Raw genomic sequence first — 17,782 nt, forward strand, 5'->3', positions numbered from 1 at the left:
CGGCTGCCCTGCGCTCAGTTCTGGGTGCTGTAGGGCGCACCCCCCCCCCCAGGACCTCCCTCTCTCCGCTCAGCCTTTCCCCAAGGTGCCCTTCACAGACCAGGCTTTTTTCCTCCCAACCAAACTGTTGGAGGCCCAGCTGAGTCCCCGTCCCCTCCTGAAGATGTCCCCAACAAAAGCACAGTCCGTGACAAGAAAGGGAGAGTAGGCTGCTGGTTGGAGTTTTGGTGTTTTCAGACAAGGTCTTGCTGCAGAGTCCAGACTGGCCTTGAGCTCACTAGGTAGCTCAGGCTGGCCTTGTAGTGTGACCCTCCTGCTTCAGCCTCCTGAGCACGGGGATTCCGATGTATACCACCGTGCTGCTGGGGTGCTGTGGTCAGGATTTTGTTTCTGGCCCTGCAGATTAGTAAACTCAGCACAATGAGCCCATGCACGGGACCCACCCCTGGGAAGAATACAAGGGTGCAGAGAGAAGGGAGGGGTCAGCATTTGTCTCTCAGATGAGTGTAAAACAGCCGCAGGCCAAAGGGCTCTAAATAACGAGGTGGTCAGAAGCCTTCCATCCAGGTCTCTCGGCTCATTGTGCCGGGGAAGATGCCACTCTTGAGGAGCTTAGGTTCCAGCTGAAGAGGTGACAGTGACACACGTGAGCTGGCAGCAAGTCACACTGCACAGTGAGTAGCAGTGTGTACTGGAAAGGAAGGGGATTCCTGGCTGCTGGACAGGTTTGGGGCCAGGGGACACAGGCCAGCTGGCTTGGTCCTGGCGGGGACACTGATGGCCATGGTGGGGGCCCAGGGGAAGCCAGAGGACCCCAAGCCTTCTACCTGCTCCCCGCTTGCCTGTATGGCCCCCTCGGCTGGCCGGCTTCCCCAGGGTGGAGAGAGCTCTGCTTCCCTGAGTTAGGAACACTCGGGTATCAGTCAGGCCGGCTGCCCACTGGCACAAACGCCTCCCCAACACCAGCAGGGTCAAACTGTGCTCCAGCGCTGCACAGAGAGGGGAGTGTCACCAGCAGGGAAGGCACCTGCACCCAAGGGCCAGAATCAGTCACGCAGCCTTGATTTGTCAGATGCCGAGGGGCTGCCATGGGGACACAGGACCAGCCTGGAAAGAGAAATGGCTTTGATGACACCTAGTAAGTATCCAGGGTAGCCTCTTTCTTCCCAGGCCTCATGTCAGCAGGGAGCAAGAAATCAAGAGTCAGCAGGTTCGAGGAGACGGCAGGAACCGGAGGGCCACCTCTGCAGGCCCTGACCAGGCCCTTCCCCTGGCTGGGTGCTCAAGCAGATCCTCTGTGTCCTTCCTCTGTGCCACGGGAACTCCAAGCAGGTGACACTGAAGAGCAAACAGGGTCGCTGCCATCTCAGTGGAGCAGCCTGACCTCTCCTCCCCATCCGGCCTCCTGCCATGGCCAGCAGGATCACAGGGCAGCCCAGGACACGGTCACCCCACCCACGCCGGCCCTCAGCTGTCGCCTGTGTGATTAAACAAGGCTGAAGCGCAGAAGTCATTAGGGTTTTTCCGTAATGCAGTGTCATCCACTGGCCCGGGCCCCTGGGCAGCGCCCCGGCAGCCCCATCAATCTCTGGGCTACTCTGAGCTCTCGACCTCACAGCAAAGGGAAGGCGGCTGCCTCGTGAAACACATGGCAAGGCGCACCTGTGCACAGCGGCTCTCCACAGTGATCTAACGCTGACTTCTGATTTAAATCTGCATCCTCTGCGGCCAAAAGCATAAACCAGAAGATGAGGGAGAGAACTGGAGTGAAAGCTGGGTGCCAAGAAGCTGGGGGCCGGGCGCAGAGGCCGCCCTGGACACCGCCAAGGCCACCGGCAGGCTGGGCGTGACAGCTCCGTCCTGTCCCCTCTGCTGCTTCCAAGAGCTGGTCCATGCTGGGTGGGGGCCTTTCCTGATGTCCTCTGGACAGTGTCCCAGAGGGCCGGGCACAGACCCACAGACCTGGCTTTATCCCCCAACTGGGTCGTGATCCCCCGACTCTTTCGCTGTACAGCATTTACTGAGAGCCCAGGCCCTGCCTGCAGTAAGGATGGGTGCTCTCACACGAGAGAGGGGACAAGCACAGGCTGCCGCCTGCTCAGGGTTAGGAGGGCCTCTCTGTAGGGCCGTCAGCCGGGGGCGCAGAGCAGGGAAGGCAGGTGATGGAGGTCACCATGGAGCCCAGCGGCTCTGGGCAGAGTGGGCTGCCCGAGTCCCACAGAGGCCCCTCCCACCAGCTTCCGGCTCTTAGGAAACCTCCAGGCCAGGGCCACTGGCTATGTCACGGTCACTCTTCTGCTCACCCTTGCCCCCGGGGCACGAGATGACCGCGCAGCTGCCCGTTCGCCCTTCCCTCTCCGCACTTGCCGTGATGCAGCCGGCCCTGCACTGCAGCCAATGGCTTCCTCCCGCCGGGTGGTGGAAAGAAGAAAAACCAGGCAACCCCACAACGAGGAGGCATTAATTCCTCTGTAATGTTACATTATTAACACCAGCATTACCTAACGATATTTTTACTTTCAAGCCATTTAAATGTACAATTTGGTGTCTCAATTACTGGGATCATTAGAACTTAAAAACCTGAAGCTGCGATCCCCCCTCTTTCCCCCTGCTGACGCCTCAGTTCTGCAAAGAGCAAGCCGGTTCCACAAAGCCCAGAACCTGGTTCCAAACATCGAGGGCGGGGCAGCCCTGCTGGGGTCACGGTGAGCCCAACTGAGTGACAGCTGGCAGGTGGGCATTAAAACGGTCATCAACTCCTCAAGCACTGGCACTGCGGGCTGCGTTCCAGCAGTGCCCATTAATGTGCCCCACGTGGCACTGGTGACTGACAGGCCAGCGAGCCCAGACTCCAGGTCACACCAGCCACTGCACTGAGAAAGGCAAAGGGGGCCCAGGAGCGAGGCCAGGAGGGCCTGGGGTCCCCGGAGACAGATAAATAAGAGCCGATACACTCTGCTGGCTGCCACCAGAGCCCGGGCACAGAGCTCTGTGCTGAGCAGCCCGACACAGCGTGCCAGATTTAAACCGCAGGAGGGCAGTGACAGCGGCTGCCAGCCTGGGGTCAAATCCTGGCTCTTCCACCTCCTAGCTGGTGACACTGGCAACTCCTAGCTCCTCTGTGCCTCTGTTTCCGCCTCTCAAAATGGGGATGATTGTGGTGCTTGCTTATTTAGAACACCGACCAGCAGGTACAACTACTCAGTGTTATTTTTTATTTTCAGGTGGTGTCTCACCACAGCATACTGAGAGGAGGAAACTGGAGGTCAGAGCAAGTGAAAGACCCACCACCCAGCCCGCGGTGGAAGAGCCCTCGTCCCTCTCACAACCCCGCATGTGGCCACCCCCGGGGACTCACTCGGGTCTCTGCCACCCACAAGCCCTCAGGGACCCCTCCGCCATGGTGGACCCGGCGCCCCGTCTTGACCTCTCTCTGGCACTCATCACACCTGCAGCTACCTCGTGTCATGTAGGTGTTGGTACACACAGCACGGTTACTGCTGTCATCCGTCTGCTTCGAAGCTCTCTAACCCACAGGGTGAGGCCTTAGGAAAGGGAGGCCACAGAAGGAGGCGCCTGCCTGAGCTCCTGTGGCCTCTTCTGTCCATCTTGCCTTCTCCCTGTACGTGGACCTCAGGTGAAGTGCCACCCTGCACTCCTCTTCCTCGTGCCTAAGACGGGGAGTCTGCCAGCCAAATCATGCCCCTCTCTCCTGCCCTCTGCCATCCCCCTCGCCTGCCACATAGTCCCTGAGCTTTCTCCCTAACCCCCCTGTCTTAGTTATGGGACAAAACACCTGACACCCACAGAGCAAAGGAGTAGAGGTTTATTTAGCTCACAGCTTGCGGAGGTTTCAGTCAGCTGTTCCAGAGCCGGGCAGCAGGCAGAGAGGCAACAGTCCACGGCAGGGCAAGCAGCAGCTGCAGGCCTTTCTTTCCCTTGTATTTCACTCGGGTTACAAGCCTGGGTGCCACCCACACCTGGGGAGGCTTTCTCGTTACCCACACTCAGAACTATGCTAAATCCATCCGTGGACTAATTTATTTATTACACCTTTAATCCATATTCGCATCCCCTGGATCCAGCCAGCCCTGAAAAGCTCCCCTTGTGAGCACACGAGGCTTTGGAGGGGGCATCTAGATACAAGCCATGGCATCCCCGGAACGGCTAGAAATAACATGTCTTTCTCAAAATCCAACCTAATACAGTCACGCACCACTCAACAATGGAGGTGGGTTCTGAGAAGTGTGTCACTGGGCGATTTCACCACATCAGTGTCACCCAGCGTACTTACACAGGCTATGTCAGCTCCAGTGTCCCCAGGCAGCATAAGCTTACGGAACAGCCGGCATGGGAGAACTGAAGTGTCGCTGTGGGGACCACGACTGTGCTTCAGCTAAAAGCCTTTCCCCTCCACCTCTGCGGTGTTATGTGTACCCCTGGACACGGCGGCCAACCCCTGAAGAAAGGAGTCTCCAGGATTCACCTCTGCAAAGGAAGGAGGCGGAACAGGAAAGGGGGGAGGAGGGTGAAGTGCTATCGGTTTGCTCTTTCTATTTTCTCTTTTTGGTGTTGTGGTTCAACTCACAGCCTCACAATTGCCAGGTGGGTACTTACGCCACTGAGCTAAATCCCCAGCCCTAATCTGGTCTTGACTCAAGGCAGGATGGTTAGGCAGAGAAGGGCTGAGGATTTTATGAAAATCTAGGTGGCAGGTGGGGCAATCGTATGAAAACAAAAAACAGGCCACATTGGTGATGTGGCTGGAAGTATCTCAGAGGGGAGCTAGCAAAATAAGTCTTAATGGGACAGAATATTTGAAAATCACATATATCATAAGGGTTTAATGTACAGAATAAATAGAGAACTCTGAAAACTTAAAACCAGCAGCCACAAAAAATGCAGCTCAAAAATGGACAAAGAAAGCAGTGTGTGGTGGTCCATGCCCCAAATCCCAACACTGTAGGAGGCTGAAGCAGGAGGATCTAGCCAGAGCAAATTAGTCAACTTAGAATGCCCCTGTCTCAAAATTCAAAAAATGTCAAAAAGGAAGTGCAGCTCGGTGTGAAAGCCCTGGGTTCAGTCCCCAGCACCACACACAGAAAAGGACAAAGTACATCACTAGAGGCTTCTCCAAAGAAGCCCCTTAGCGCAGCAAATCATGCACAATACCAGTAACCATTACAGAATGCAAATCAAAGCTACAAGGAGACACAACCTCACACCCACTAGGATGGCAACTACCAAACTGCTAAAAAAATTAAAATGCAAAAGGGGAGGTAGGGTTCTGACATATGCTACAGCACAGACAACCCGTGAGGACCTTCTGCTAAGAGGAATAACCTAGTCACAAGACAGTGTACGATTCCGTTTCCATGAGAGGTTAAAATTCCAGAGACGCAACACAGAAAGGTGGCTTCCAGGGGCTGGCAAACAGTAAATTATGAGGGGCAGAGTTTCAGTTTTACAAGACAAAGAGGCACAGAGGTGGAAGCCTGTGAGGTCTGAGAGACATCGTGAACATATTTAATGTACACTTACATTACTGTGCACTTAAAATGGTTAAGACGAATTTCATATGCATTTCGCCATCATAAAAAATCTAAGTTTTGGCAGGGTGAAGGAACCCAGTTGACATTACTGTTAGGGAACCTGCATTCCAGGGAAGAGTACTTGGCTTGGAGGGTGGGGCGCAAAGATGCGCACAGTTGGGGCTGCAGAGAGGGATGACAGCTAGAAGCTCGGAAGAAGCCCCCGTGGTGGAGTTTCAGGTGAACTGAAAGGTACCGGAGACAGGGGCTGGACACTGTGTGCGTGCTACATGCCTAAGTGCAAACTCATCTTCATCCAATAACAATCTGTATTTATATGCAAACAAATTCGCTTATGCAAAGCACTCTAGGTCTCGCAGGAGGGTTTTCTAGTCTGGAAATTGTTCAGTCGTTGAAAGAAATGCAAAGCTTTCCCTAGGGCACTCCGTTTGGGCCTGGCCCCTGAGAGTTGGGAGTTCCAGGAGGAAAAGGACCTAGTCAGCTCGGCTTACAGAAAACTGGCAAACAGCGCCACCGCCCGGCGAGCAGTGCGACACCCGCGAAACTGCGCATGCCCGCCGGGGGGGCGAGGAGGGGGGGAGATTGTGCGCCTCAGTGCGCATGCGCCAAATGCCAACTCCGCCTCCAGGGCGGAACAGTTGGGGCCCAAAATGGCGGCCAGCCGCTACCGCCGTTTCCTTAAACTCTGTGAGGAGTGGCCAGTGGACGAGACCAAACGGGGCCGGGACTTGGGCGCTTACCTGCGGCAGCGGGTAGCACAGGCCTTTCGGGAGGGAGAGAACACTCAGGTGACCGGCGGGGAGGTGGCTGGGAAGAGGGAAAGTACGAGGCAGGGGCGGGGCCGGCGACCGGGGAACAGCGGGGCTGCGCATGCGCGCCCGTGTCTTTCTGGCCACACATGTGCGCGGACTTCATCTTGCCTGGGAGCTGCGGCTGCCACTGTTGAGCTGGCTGCACCTTGCAATCACCGCAAAAGTTCTTAAAAATACAGGTGCCCAGGCCGGGCGGGGTGACGCACGCCTGTAATCCCAGCACTCGGGAGGCTGAAACAAGGGAATCATTGCTAGTTGGAGACCAGCCAGGGCAACAAAGTGAACTCAAGGCCAGCGTGAACTGCACAGTGAGACCGTGGCTCAAAAAGAGAGGAAAACAAAAAAAAAAAACAGGTGCCCTTACCTAATATGTTTGGGAGTGGGGCCTGGGCATCAGCATTTTTAGAAGCTCCCCACGTGATTCTGGATACTTACAGGGTTGAAACCCACAGCTCCCATCACGGCTATTGCCAGCAAGTTGCTCTGTTACCCCTCTTGGGGTCTGTATTGACTGAGCTGGTCCCCACTAAGTCTCTGCGCCCTTCCTGAACTATAACTGCGCTGCAGGTGCGGGTTCCCCTGCCAGGCTCCTGTGTGTCATGGGCCTTCTTGGTCTCTAGGTTGGCGTGGAGGCTCTGGGATTCATTCATTCATAGACCACATAGTTATTGAGCACCTGCCATATGCCAGGAACCGTGCTTGATGCCAGGGAGATACCAGTGAATTAGAACGGAAGTCCTGCTCGTGTGGGTTTCCATTCTAGTTCAGAACACAGTAAACCAATAGACATACAAAGACTGTGGTGACCGTAAAGTAGGGTAGCATAATAAAAAGTGGCGGTTATGGTAGGCGTTTCTGAAGAAGTGGCACAGAGGTGAGACCTCAAGAGAGTGTGAGCCAGCAGTGTGCCCTGGAGGGACATGGCATTCCATGAAGAGGACTGGTGTGCCCTCGGTGCCTTTTTTCAAAAGTCACTCTGGTTCTGTGTGGTGATGGATTGTACACAGGCACTGGAGGCAGCCAGATTCCGATTGTATTGTTTGCTTCTGTGTTGGAGGCGGGGAAAGGGAAAGAGGATGAAGATGGCACCTGGATTGTTTTTGTCCGGAGTAGCTGGATGACACTTCCTGAGCTGGGAAAGACTAGATGCGGGCCAGCTGAGCATGGGAAGCACATTGTGAGTGTGATGTTACCCACATTAAACTTGAGATGCCGTTTGATTTCCAAGCCAAATGTCAGGCTAGCAGTGTGGTGTTAGAGCCTGGGGCCCAGGTGAGTACTGAGTGAGAGAGTACACACAGTGGGGAAAGTAACTTGTGAAAACCAAAAACAAAACCAAGGAATGACTTGCCATACTTGGCCAAGACCTGACCAAGGAGGAGCCTGGGGCTCTTGCAGCTCAGCCCGACACAGCCAAAGTGGCCCTCCTAATGGAGCGAGAGCACGCTGATGGGAGTGTGGCCCAGGACGTTGCAGGGGGCCCGCCCTATCCTCAGGGTCTTCACCAGGAGGAAGTGAGAAGATTTGGAAGGCAGGCATCTCATCTGCTCCCAGTTCTGCAGACTCATAGGCTTTCTGGGCTGTGCTGGTGCCTATTTTTAGTGCGAGCTTTTTGCGAATAGAGATGATGCCGTGTATTTTTCCTCCCCCAACCGTAATGTCTAGCGTGGTCCTTGGCGCATAGGACAGCGCTCCGCACGTGTCTGCCTGAGTCGCTGCATAAGCAGTCAGTTATGGCTCACGAGACAGATCATTTGAACGTAGTTGCGGATGTAGCAGAACTAGATGGAGCGAAGTGAGGGCATGTCAGGACTGTGTCTGTGGCCTGGTGGTGCCCTGATGAGGTGCTTTCTGTGTTTCGGGTACAGTAGAAACAACAGAAAAGGGACACAAGCCGGTCCTCACCAGCAGGCTGGGTCCCTCTATGTGGGCGGTCAGGCCCAGGTGAGGCAGGAGTGTGACAGTCACCTACTTGATTGCCAGCATCAGAGCCGCCAGCCAGGAGGGTAGCGCTTTCTCTCTGGGAGTTGTCACCCTTTGTCATCCCCTGGGGAGACAGCTCCTGCCCAGGGAGAGCCCACATGGGTTGAGTCATCATTGCAGATGCAAGTTTTGGCTGTGCCACCATCCCCGGGCAGCTGATGGATGCGATCCTACTGGAGCCAATGGCAGTGGGCACATTACTCAAGGCCACTGTCCTGATCCCTCATCTGATGTGACCTGCAGAAGCACCTGGGCTAGTAAATCACTCCCTGATCGTTTTCAGAGGATGCAGCCAGACTCCAGAACAGCCCTGGGAGTCTCTGCAGCCCAGGTCATTTAGAAAGACCTTGAGAGACGGTGGACTGTATCCTTTATCACTGGGCAGCAGCAGTGGGGTGAGGCCTGGCAGGGTGAGCAGTCAGCACCCCCTTTGGTGATGCCATTTGCCACCAAGAAGCCAGAACAGGATGGGGAGTTGCTGCCCCTTTTGGGGAGAGGGGCTAGCAGGGCTCCTCTGGCCTCTTGGCTTCCTGAGCCCTGCTCTCTCGTGTGCCCGGTCTTCATCCTTAGGGCAGCTGAGCGAGGTGCCATGACTGTTCCCATTTTCCATGCAAGGAAGCAAAGTCAGGAAAATTCACTTAGTCGGAGCCACCCTGGCCCTGGCTGACCTGGTCTCCTCAGGCTGCTCTTCAGAACGGCCTCTCGTTCCTGTCCCCCGCCTTCCTCCCTGCTCAAACCATTTTGGACCTCCCCGTGTGTGCCCACCTGCTCTGTCCACCCTGAGTCCTGCCTCCCTGGGGCAGATGGAGAGAAAGCCAGCCCTTAGCGGGACCCCAGTTCAAAAAAGCAGGCTCAGGAGAAGGCAGATTAATAATTCAGGCTCCAGAAGAGCGCAGAACCTGCCGCCTCCACGTCCTCCGCCTCCAGTTGCCCTTTGGGGAGTCTCAGGGTCCACCCCAAACCCACTGGGAATGGGAACACATGGAACACCTCTCGCCCCCTGGGCCCCATTGTGCGGGATTTTGAGTTGTGTTTACCGGTCTTGCCTCCTTTGAATGTAGTTTCCTGAGAAGAACCTGCGTTCCCTGCTGCACTGAGAGCTCAGAAAAGAATCTCGACATGGGGGAAGGCAGCAGGGCAACTGCGATTGTTGACTTAACCACGGGGAAGGAGCATGGAGCCTCCTAATGGGTTCGTTAGGCCCTTGCACTTTGCCAGCCCCCCTCTTCCTGCCCAGCTCGAGCTGTGGCAGCTGTGTGATGTCCAGGTTAAATCTTTGGCCCCCTTCCAAAGAAGCCCCTCTTTCCTTGGGCGCTAGCAACATAGCGATGCTTCCAGTTTCTCAGCGCGGAGTGCAGGGAGTGCACAGTCTGCCAGAGGCCTGAGGCCTACGTCCCGGTGCAGCGGGGAGCTGCAGCCTCGCGTGTACCGTACGATGGCGAGGAGATGCCGTCTGGGTGAGCCTGGCCCCATGCCCAGCCTGTGCCCCCAGGAGCCCAGGTTGTGAGGCACGGCCTGAGAAGCAGTCACCCTTTGCAGCTGTACTCTAGAGCCTACTGCTAGCGGAGTGGCCTGGAGCAGCAAGAAGGGAGTGCAGATGCTTCTCGGTGGGCTTTCCCAGTCCCTAGTGAAACTGCAGCAAAACACAGTAGTGCTCGCCTGAGGGCCGCGCTGACCCGTGCATGGTCAGCCACAGGTGCACCTCGTAGGGGCCCTTGTGGTGGTCACCATGTTCCCGGAGAGTTTTAGGTTGCCTGCTGGACAGCAGGGGGCAGCCTCGGGAGCCTTTGGTACCCTGTGGTCCTTGGCATCCAAGATCCAGCTGCATGTCCAGCCCAGCCTCGGTGGCCCATGCAGGTCCAGGTGAGGCCTCAGCAAAGGTGCCCTCATTGTCTCCTCATTGCTTATAGTGCCGGAGCGGGGTCTTGTCTGGTCTTTTCATACTGGCAGTTGAACTCTGGGAGCGCTGAGTTATATCCCCAGAATTGCATTAAGTCATCCACACTGGTTTCAGATGCAGTCCCCGCCTCGGTGTGACCGTGCCTAGCACACAGGTGATCCGTAACCTTGGAGACCTGAGGGCCCCAGACGCAGCTCAGCAAACCTTACTGGCAAACCTTACTGTGTCCCAGGCTCTTGAAGCCCTGCCTCCCAGGGCCACCCTGTGTGCCTTCACCCCCACATCGCACTGAGGCCCCGTGTTAGAGGGCACAGACAGCTCCTCTGAGTATCTGTGCCCAGTCTCTTTGGCTTGATCACCAGCTTCTCTAGGGCTGGGGCCAGGTCCTCGTGTCCCCCCAGCCCCTCATGGAACACGCTGTCCATGGCAGGTGCTGGAGAAAGCTCCCCAGTTCAGCTAAGAGGCAGATGCTGCCTAATGGGATGAACTCATTTCAGCAGTTGATTACCGAGTCGTGAATACCTTTTTTTTCAGGGATTCTCCTGGACCAAATCCAGCTCTACCTTAATTAGCAAAGCAATTTGTGACACCCTTTCCCAAAAGTGCTTATGCCTCCCTTTATGTGACTAGAATAAAGGCCACTGCCAGTTGCTGTCACCACTCAAAATTCAATTTTGAAAATCGAAATCGGTGCCTGCGGCCCTGATGTAGATTTGTGTGTATGAAAGTTTAATACAGCAAAGAGAAACTTCCTGACGGCTGAGCAGGGGAAAGGCAAAGGGGGCCAAAACAGAGCTGTAAAGGACGCTCTGTCAGCCGACATCTATTTCACTCACATTCAGGAGCCGTGCGGGGTTTTTCATCACGTCCCTGCTGCTGCCGCTTCCAAGCCCGGTTCCACCATCAGCTCTCAGATGTCTGTGGTCTCATTAGATGTGAATGCAGAGCCCGGTAATTTAAAGCATGGATACAAAACTGGTTCACCAAATGCATAATACGCTTCATCAGAAACGTGTATTTCGGAATCCAGTGTTTGTGGTAGAGTCCGAATAGAGTGCAACGTGGGTGCACAGCGAGGCTCACAGAGTTAGACAGGTGTCTTTGCCGAAGGTCTTTAAGTAGTAAATAGAGGTTGGGTTTGGGCTTGGCTTGGTTTTCCGCTACTGCGAACCTAGGACTGCCTGGGACTCCTCCATTGAGAGTGCTGGGCAGGACGTGCACAGGCGCAGAGCCCATGGGAGCCTGGCTTTGACCAGCCGAGGTGGCAGGAGCCAGGGTAGTGGCCAGGCAGCTGGGGATGTCTTGCCTAGGTGCTCAGTCAGGACATGGCCGGGGCTGGCCTGGGCCAGCCCAGCCACAGAGGACCACTCCCATCTCAGCACAGCCACGCTGACATGCCAGCTCCCGGGGCCTGGGCTCAGTGCCCCCTGCCTCCATGTCCCTGTGCCCATTCTGGCTCTCCTGGCTGCCTTCGAGCCACCAGGGCAGTCCCAGTTGAGTTCTTGTGGTCGGATTGTGCCCTTGCCGCAGTGGCTGTTGGCTGCGAATGATCACAGCGACACTAAGCCTGTGCTCCGGGCCTGGCTTTCAGAGCAGCCTGTGTATCATCGCCTCCCCCAGAACAGGGCTGTTATTATCCTCCTTTTCAAAAGGGAGGTCGAGTTGGCCTGTGTGTTAGAAATGGCAGCGCTTGGCAGAGGAGGGCTGAGGACCTGTCCCGGATTATAAGGGCCTGGGGTCAGACACCGGTGCCTGCTGTAAGGGTCCTGCATCCTGTCGGGGTTGCACGGATGCAGCAGCCACCCCTGGGTGGGGACAGTCAGCATGCAGGGGACGCACCCTGAAGTGAGGTGAGGGCCGCTGCCTCCCAGTGGGTCTGAAGGGAAACATCTGGAGGGTGGTACCGCAGCAGGTGGGGTTTGCAGCCTGGGTCTGAGGGCAGAAGGCGGTAGGGTGACTTGCTAACTACCCGGAGCCAGGAAGTGGTGGTGCCAGGCTTCCCCGTGGGCCCTTGACTGCCACTGTCCCCACAGCCATGGACATGCTGGCCCCCAGGTGCACACACAGGCTCCTGGTGACAGGGGTTGGGTGTGATGTAAAAATGACACCCTGTGGCCTCTGTGCCAGTGTCCTTGAAGGCCCAGCCTCCCCACGGGCCACACCTGTGATCTCTTCCTGGGTGTCTCCCAGAGGGCACACAGGCTAGACCTGGGCGGGGTGGAGGTAAGGGCCCCTGACCCACGCTCAAAGGTAGATGAATTTCACTCCTGCTGTCTTCAAGAAAGGACACCAGTTGGGGGAAAAAATGATTTGAATTCTGGGAAGAAATATAAAAGGGAAAGTTTTGTTCTGGAGGCTTTCAGAATTCTTGGTCTAAAAATAAGAAACTGCCTGGCATGAAGGTGAGGCTGAGGCAGGAGGATCAATGCGAGTTCAAAGCCGGCCTGGGCTACAGAGTGAGTTCAAGGCCAGCCTGAAATGCACAGTGAAATCCTGTCTCAGGAAGAACCATAAAAGGAACTGTAGAGAGCAGAGTGGGCAGGCCAGATGCACCTGTGTGGGTCATGGCCCAGAGGACCTATCACTTCCCCCTCGAAGTCGCAGGCCCTGTGAGTGATCCAGGGTCTGCCTCCTGCCGGGCACCCCTGCGTCTCTGTTGCCCTCCCCGGGTCTGGTCTCACTGAAGCCCCACCTCCTCCTCCCTTCTCTCCTTCCTGGAGTTTCAGTGAGCCCCGACTCCCAACTGTCTCCTCTCTGCCTTTCACCAGAAGATCTTTACTTGGCACATTTCGTGCTGCAGGTTTAACTCCGAGCGCTTTTTCTCAGCCAGGCTCTTGTACCTCGCCCTCGGCCCTGGGGCTCCCCCTGCCCCTGCCCCCTGAGGGTGTGGGCCCCAGCCTTCGAGCTTTCTGGTTTTGTTTGATTTTGGGTTCTGAGAATCAAACCTGGGACAGCGGGCTTAGTGTTTTAGCAAAGTGCCTCCCACCACATTCGGCTTGGTGGTTCACAAGTCACCGAGGCTCAGCCTATGCTTGTTTGCTGGCTGATTGATCAGGTTTCCTGCTGGTGACTTGTGGAAGCGGGTGCCAGAGGCCAGGCTCGCTGCCTACCAAGTGGGCACGGTGCATGCTGAAGGCTGCTTCCCGTGAGCCCTTGCGCTCGGGTGCGGGGCCACCCTGCTCAGTGCTCCGGGCTCTTTGTCTTTCAGGTTGCAGAGCCCGAGGCCTGCGATCAGATGTATGAGAGCTTAGCACGACTCCATTCAAACTACTACAAACACAAGGTGAGTGGGCTGCGTTGGGTGGGCGGCGGGAGGGGGGTGAAACGCTGATTAAGCAGTGTGTTATATGGAACTGTTTTGCTGCTTTCAGATGTAACCATCAATTTCAGCCGTGCCAATAAAGGTACCTGGTAGAGACTGTTAGGTCACCTAAGTAGAAGCTACTAGAAATTCTGAACAAGGGCCAGAGACAGTCCTGGGCATGCCAGTCTGTGCTCCTGGGAGCCTCTGGCCGGTGGGGTCTCACGCCCTCTCCCCATCCCCCACCTCAGGAGGCCAGTGCTGTCCAGCTCCGAGGGGATGGGCCGGCCGGGAAAGCCCCATCCGACAGAGCTGTGCTCTTCCTCAGCCTTGACCTGATGTCTGTCAAATTCCACTTAGTGTGGTTTTTCCAGGCTTGAAAAATACGTTCAGTCACTGCAAATAGACATTGCCAGGTGGAAAAGCTTACAGGCCAGAGGGATTTCTCCAGAATCCTCTCGGCTTAGAGCGCAGCCGGAGAGCAGTAGTGCAGGCCTCTCCGGGGAGCCGATCAGACGTGCAGAGGCACAACACGCACAACCCGCCAGGCCTGTGTGGGGGTCCGCCTTCCCCCAGGAATTGGGGGCGCTCAGACCAGGAGCTGCCTTGCTCCTGGCTGGTTCTTGCAAGGCCTGGCCTTGGCCTCAAGGTGGCGCTGCCCGCCACCTCGCCCGGCCACCTCGCCCCTGGACCGCAGCACGAGGGGCTGCGGAGCTAATCTCCCCTCCCTCCTCTCTCCTGCTCCTTGCCAGTACCCCCGGCCCAGAGACACCAGCTTTAGCGGCCTGTCCTTGGAGGAGTACAAGCTGATCCTGTCCACAGGTACGGAGAGTGCAGCGGTGCCTTGTGGGTTGTTTCGCGGAGGACTTGAGCTGCAGAGGCCAAAGGGAATCATCCAGTGAGAAGGCTTGCATGCTGCAGGGCCTCGCCCAGAGGGAACCCAGAAGCTCTGGGGCTCAGGCTCCTGAGCTGTAGAATGTAGGGAAAGTCGGAGGCATTATTTAAAAGGAAATCCATCCTTACGGCTTTGAAATTCAACGCTGGGCAGTGGGGGACAAGGACCACATATTTGCCAAATGAAAGTCATTGAAATCAGGATGGAAGGAAAATAATTTTATTTTTATGGTCCCGGGGGGGCTTTACAAGCAATGAGGGTTTTAATTAAAACAAAAAGCCTTTCAGCAAACGGGGATGGGATATCCGCCTGTGCGTTATCAGGCCCAGGGGACGCAGCGTACGGGTGAGATGGGGCCTCACCAGACATGCTTTAGAGTCACGGGTAGACCCCTGGTGGCAAGAGAGGGAGCCCCTGCCCTGCCGAGCCCCCTCTACTCTTCCAGATACATTGTCCTGCTGGGGGACGCAGGCAGGGGGGCCAGGGGTGAAGTAGGCAGGCACTGGAAATCGCTGTTTTTACTGCCAAGGATGCCGTGTACAGAAATAGGCCAAGCTTTCCTGCGGGGCATGGCCCTGGACTGTGCGCGGGCAGGCACTGTGGAAGTGCCTCTTTCCTGTTCTCTGGGAGCTTTCACCAGCTCAGTTTTAGAGAGCTGACCTTCTGGAACACTCTGTCCCTTCCAAGCAGATTGAAGCCTGGTGCCATCGCCTGCCGTGTGTCACAGGAATTCCGGGGCAGAGGTGCTGGTCCAGGCAGAATGGCTTCATGGGGGCTTTTTTTTTTTAGTTTCTTTCTTTTTAAATCGGTACTGGGGATCGAATCATGACCATGCGCTTGCAAGGCAGGCGCTTATGCCGCTGAGCTCAATCCCCAGCCCCTTCATGGGGGCTTTATATTTTCAGCTCCCAAGTCCCTGGGTCTTGTCATCACCAGAACCTAGGCACATTGCCTTGGTGAGGGGCTCAGGGAGTGCAAGCCAGGCCTGCACTTGCACTCGGAGCGGAGGTGAGCTGCAGAGGCGGGCATCTGCCCGGGAAGCCTCCGAGGGCCGGCAGGAAGCCAGGAAGTGCCGCTGCTGCTCCTTCTGCCCCGAGGTCAGCTCGGGAAGCTCACTGATAATTTGTTTTCGCAGCAGGCCTCGTATTTACGCTGCAGCTGTGTGACGAAAGCTTACCAAGTGTTTTCTCTGACAGGGCAAGCAAAGACCTGCCCCACCTTGCAGAGAGAGTTGGAAGGGTGCGAGGGCCTCGGTCATCAGGGTGTCCAGCGTTGGGCTGGGCTCCTGAGAGGCCCTGAAGAGATCTCCCAGTGCAGGACCCCCCACTGTTCACATTTTGTTCCCCATTTGGGAACCTGGACTTTCAGAAAAGTCCCAGGACAGAGGCCATGCTCGGGCTGAGGGCTGTGCAGAGCATGTCGGTGTAGTCCGGAGACTCTGACCAAGAATGCCAGAGGATAATGAAAAGCCACTCTTTCGGTTAAAAATAAATACTTTTTTTTTGTCTATAAATTTCTTTAACAGATACATACGCAGACTCTGAAAACTAAACAGTATGAGCATCCTTAGATATCAGGGAACCTTAGCCTTGGAGAGATTTTAGACCAGAGTTACTCTGCTGGGGAAGAGACCCCACACACACCTGCAGTGACACCTGGAGATGCCCGCATTCCCCGCTCACATCTGTTGGCGTGGAGGTCTGGGCCCCCGCCTACGGGTGTGTGTGTGTTTTTGTGCTGGGGTATGTGTGTGGGTGTGTGTATCAGTCAAGGGGGTGCTGGACTAGCCTGCTGGTGCTGTCCCAGCCCGGCTGTCACAGTGAGGATGGCCGACTTTCCAGCAGGGGCCAGCAATCCTTGTGTTCCTCTAGTCTGTTTCTGTCCTCACTTTGCAGGTGAGGAGCCAGGCTCAGGGGCCGAGAGCAGTTTGCCTGCCTGTCCCTGGGGAAACAATGGGTGGGGGCTCCGGCCCAAGTCCACCTCCTCTCCTGCACACTGGGCTGCACACATGCTGGGGACCTGCCCTGTCCAGGTTAAAATCCCAGGCACCCCACTGTCTGGCTGTCCGACCTGAGAGAGCCGCTTGCCCTCCTCACCCCAGTTTCCAGGCCTGTGGGGAAGGTACCCAGGCCAGTGCCCACGACGTGGGTTACATAGCTGACACCTCAGTGCCATTTCTTCGCCCTTTTGAACAGAGCAGGGGGACAAGAAACAGGCCCTGCTTCGATGGTAAAGGTGAGGAGGGGAGGTGACACTGGTGCTGTGCCCCGTCACCTCAAACTGTCACTTCCACTCTACCCTGCGGACCTGCCTTCCAGAGGCTGGGGCCCCGATTCCTTCCCCAGCAAGCACCGTGCAGAACCCACGGGGCTCGTGCTGAGGGGCCCCGAGGGCTGGCCATGCCGTCAGGTTTCAGACCTGAGTGTGTCTCTGTCTCCCATGCAGACACCCTGGAAGAGTTTCAGGACATGAACAAAGGCCTGTGGAAGAAACTGCAGGAGAGGTTCACCCCCAAGAGTCCTGAGGAGAAGCAGAAGGCCTGGGCTCGGGTCTTGTCTCGCCCGCAGGCCTGAGTGTGGGGTCTTGTACCTGTCAGTATTGCTCCTGTCAATAAAACCGCTGGCTCCCTAACCTCGCTGTGTACCCATGCCAGGAGGGCGTCTCAACCCGCACAGGGATGCATGTGAGCACTGGCCACCGCCAGCAGCCCGGCCTGTGAGGGGCCACCGGCCAGGGGTCTGCGGCCTGCAAGGCCTCTCAGGCTCCTGTTGTCCCAGGAGTGGCTAAGAGAAACCTAAGAGCTACTGGAAGTCTGGGAAGGACGTCCTGTTGCAAACTGAGAGCTGTGGGCAGGAGGCAGTGGAGGCCCAGAAGCAAGGAGCTTGGCACCTGCAGACTCAGCACAGAGCTCGGGCCGCTGCCCGTGTGTCCAGGAGGCTGAAGGCACAGCAAAGGTCCAGGCAGACGGCCGTGGTGGGGTGGGCCTCGGGCTGCAGCTGCCTCCAGCCCTGGCAGGCACATGGGGTGAGGCCTGCTGTCGGGACGCCTGGAGCCCTGCCCAAGAGAGCTGCGGTGTTGGCTCGGAGAGGGCACCACTGGCAGCGCCACCTGGACACTCAGCACAGGTGGCTGCCAGCCACCTGTGAATAAAACAGAGGGTTACACCAAGGCACTCTGCTGTCCTCAGAGCCCAGGGAGCAGTCGCTGTGGGCTGAGGTGGTTGTGTGTCCCCTGAGAGCTGAGCTAGCGGAGACGGCATGTGTCCTGTCCTCTGCTGGTTTACAACAGTACCCATTTGTCCCTGTTGGCCTGGGAAGTAAAGGAAACATCCATCCTTCG

General features: G+C 56.5%; 1 protein-coding gene across 2 annotated transcripts; it reads left to right on the forward strand.

Moving 5' to 3' along the window:
• The first annotated feature begins 6,143 nt into the window (after nucleotides 1-6,143).
• LOC100728900 (ubiquinol-cytochrome c reductase complex assembly factor 2) lies at nucleotides 6,144-17,074 on the forward strand. 2 transcript variants are annotated; one of them, XM_003473914.5, is made up of 4 exons: nucleotides 6,144-6,340; nucleotides 13,456-13,530; nucleotides 14,301-14,370; nucleotides 16,889-17,074. In XM_003473914.5, exons 1-4 carry the CDS (start codon nucleotides 6,203-6,205, stop codon nucleotides 17,014-17,016), a joined length of 411 nt encoding a protein of 136 aa, XP_003473962.1. In that variant the 5' UTR covers nucleotides 6,144-6,202; the 3' UTR covers nucleotides 17,017-17,074. The 2 variants fall into 2 exon arrangements, with proteins under 2 accessions (XP_003473962.1, XP_063095122.1); XM_063239052.1 differs by lacking the exon at nucleotides 16,889-17,074 and adding an exon at nucleotides 15,640-15,956.
• Nucleotides 17,075-17,782: the final 708 nt, after the last annotated feature.

Source organism: Cavia porcellus, unplaced genomic scaffold (assembly GCF_034190915.1).
Source record: "Cavia porcellus strain 051 isolate PalLab524CR breed Dunkin Hartley unplaced genomic scaffold, mCavPor4.1 scaffold_28, whole genome shotgun sequence".
NCBI lineage: Eukaryota > Metazoa > Chordata > Mammalia > Rodentia > Caviidae > Cavia > Cavia porcellus.

Bases quoted from the DNA above. Each gene is read 5' to 3' on its own strand.
- LOC100728900 (XM_063239052.1), top strand. From the start codon at position 6,203: ATGGCGGCCAGCCGCTACCGCCGTTTCCTTAAACTCTGTGAGGAGTGG. The intron at 6,341-13,455 runs GTGACCGGCGGG...TTTGTCTTTCAG, and splicing joins GGGAGGGAGAGAACACTCAG to GTTGCAGAGCCCGAGGCCTG. The intron at 13,531-14,300 runs GTGAGTGGGCTG...GCTCCTTGCCAG, and splicing joins CAAACTACTACAAACACAAG to TACCCCCGGCCCAGAGACAC.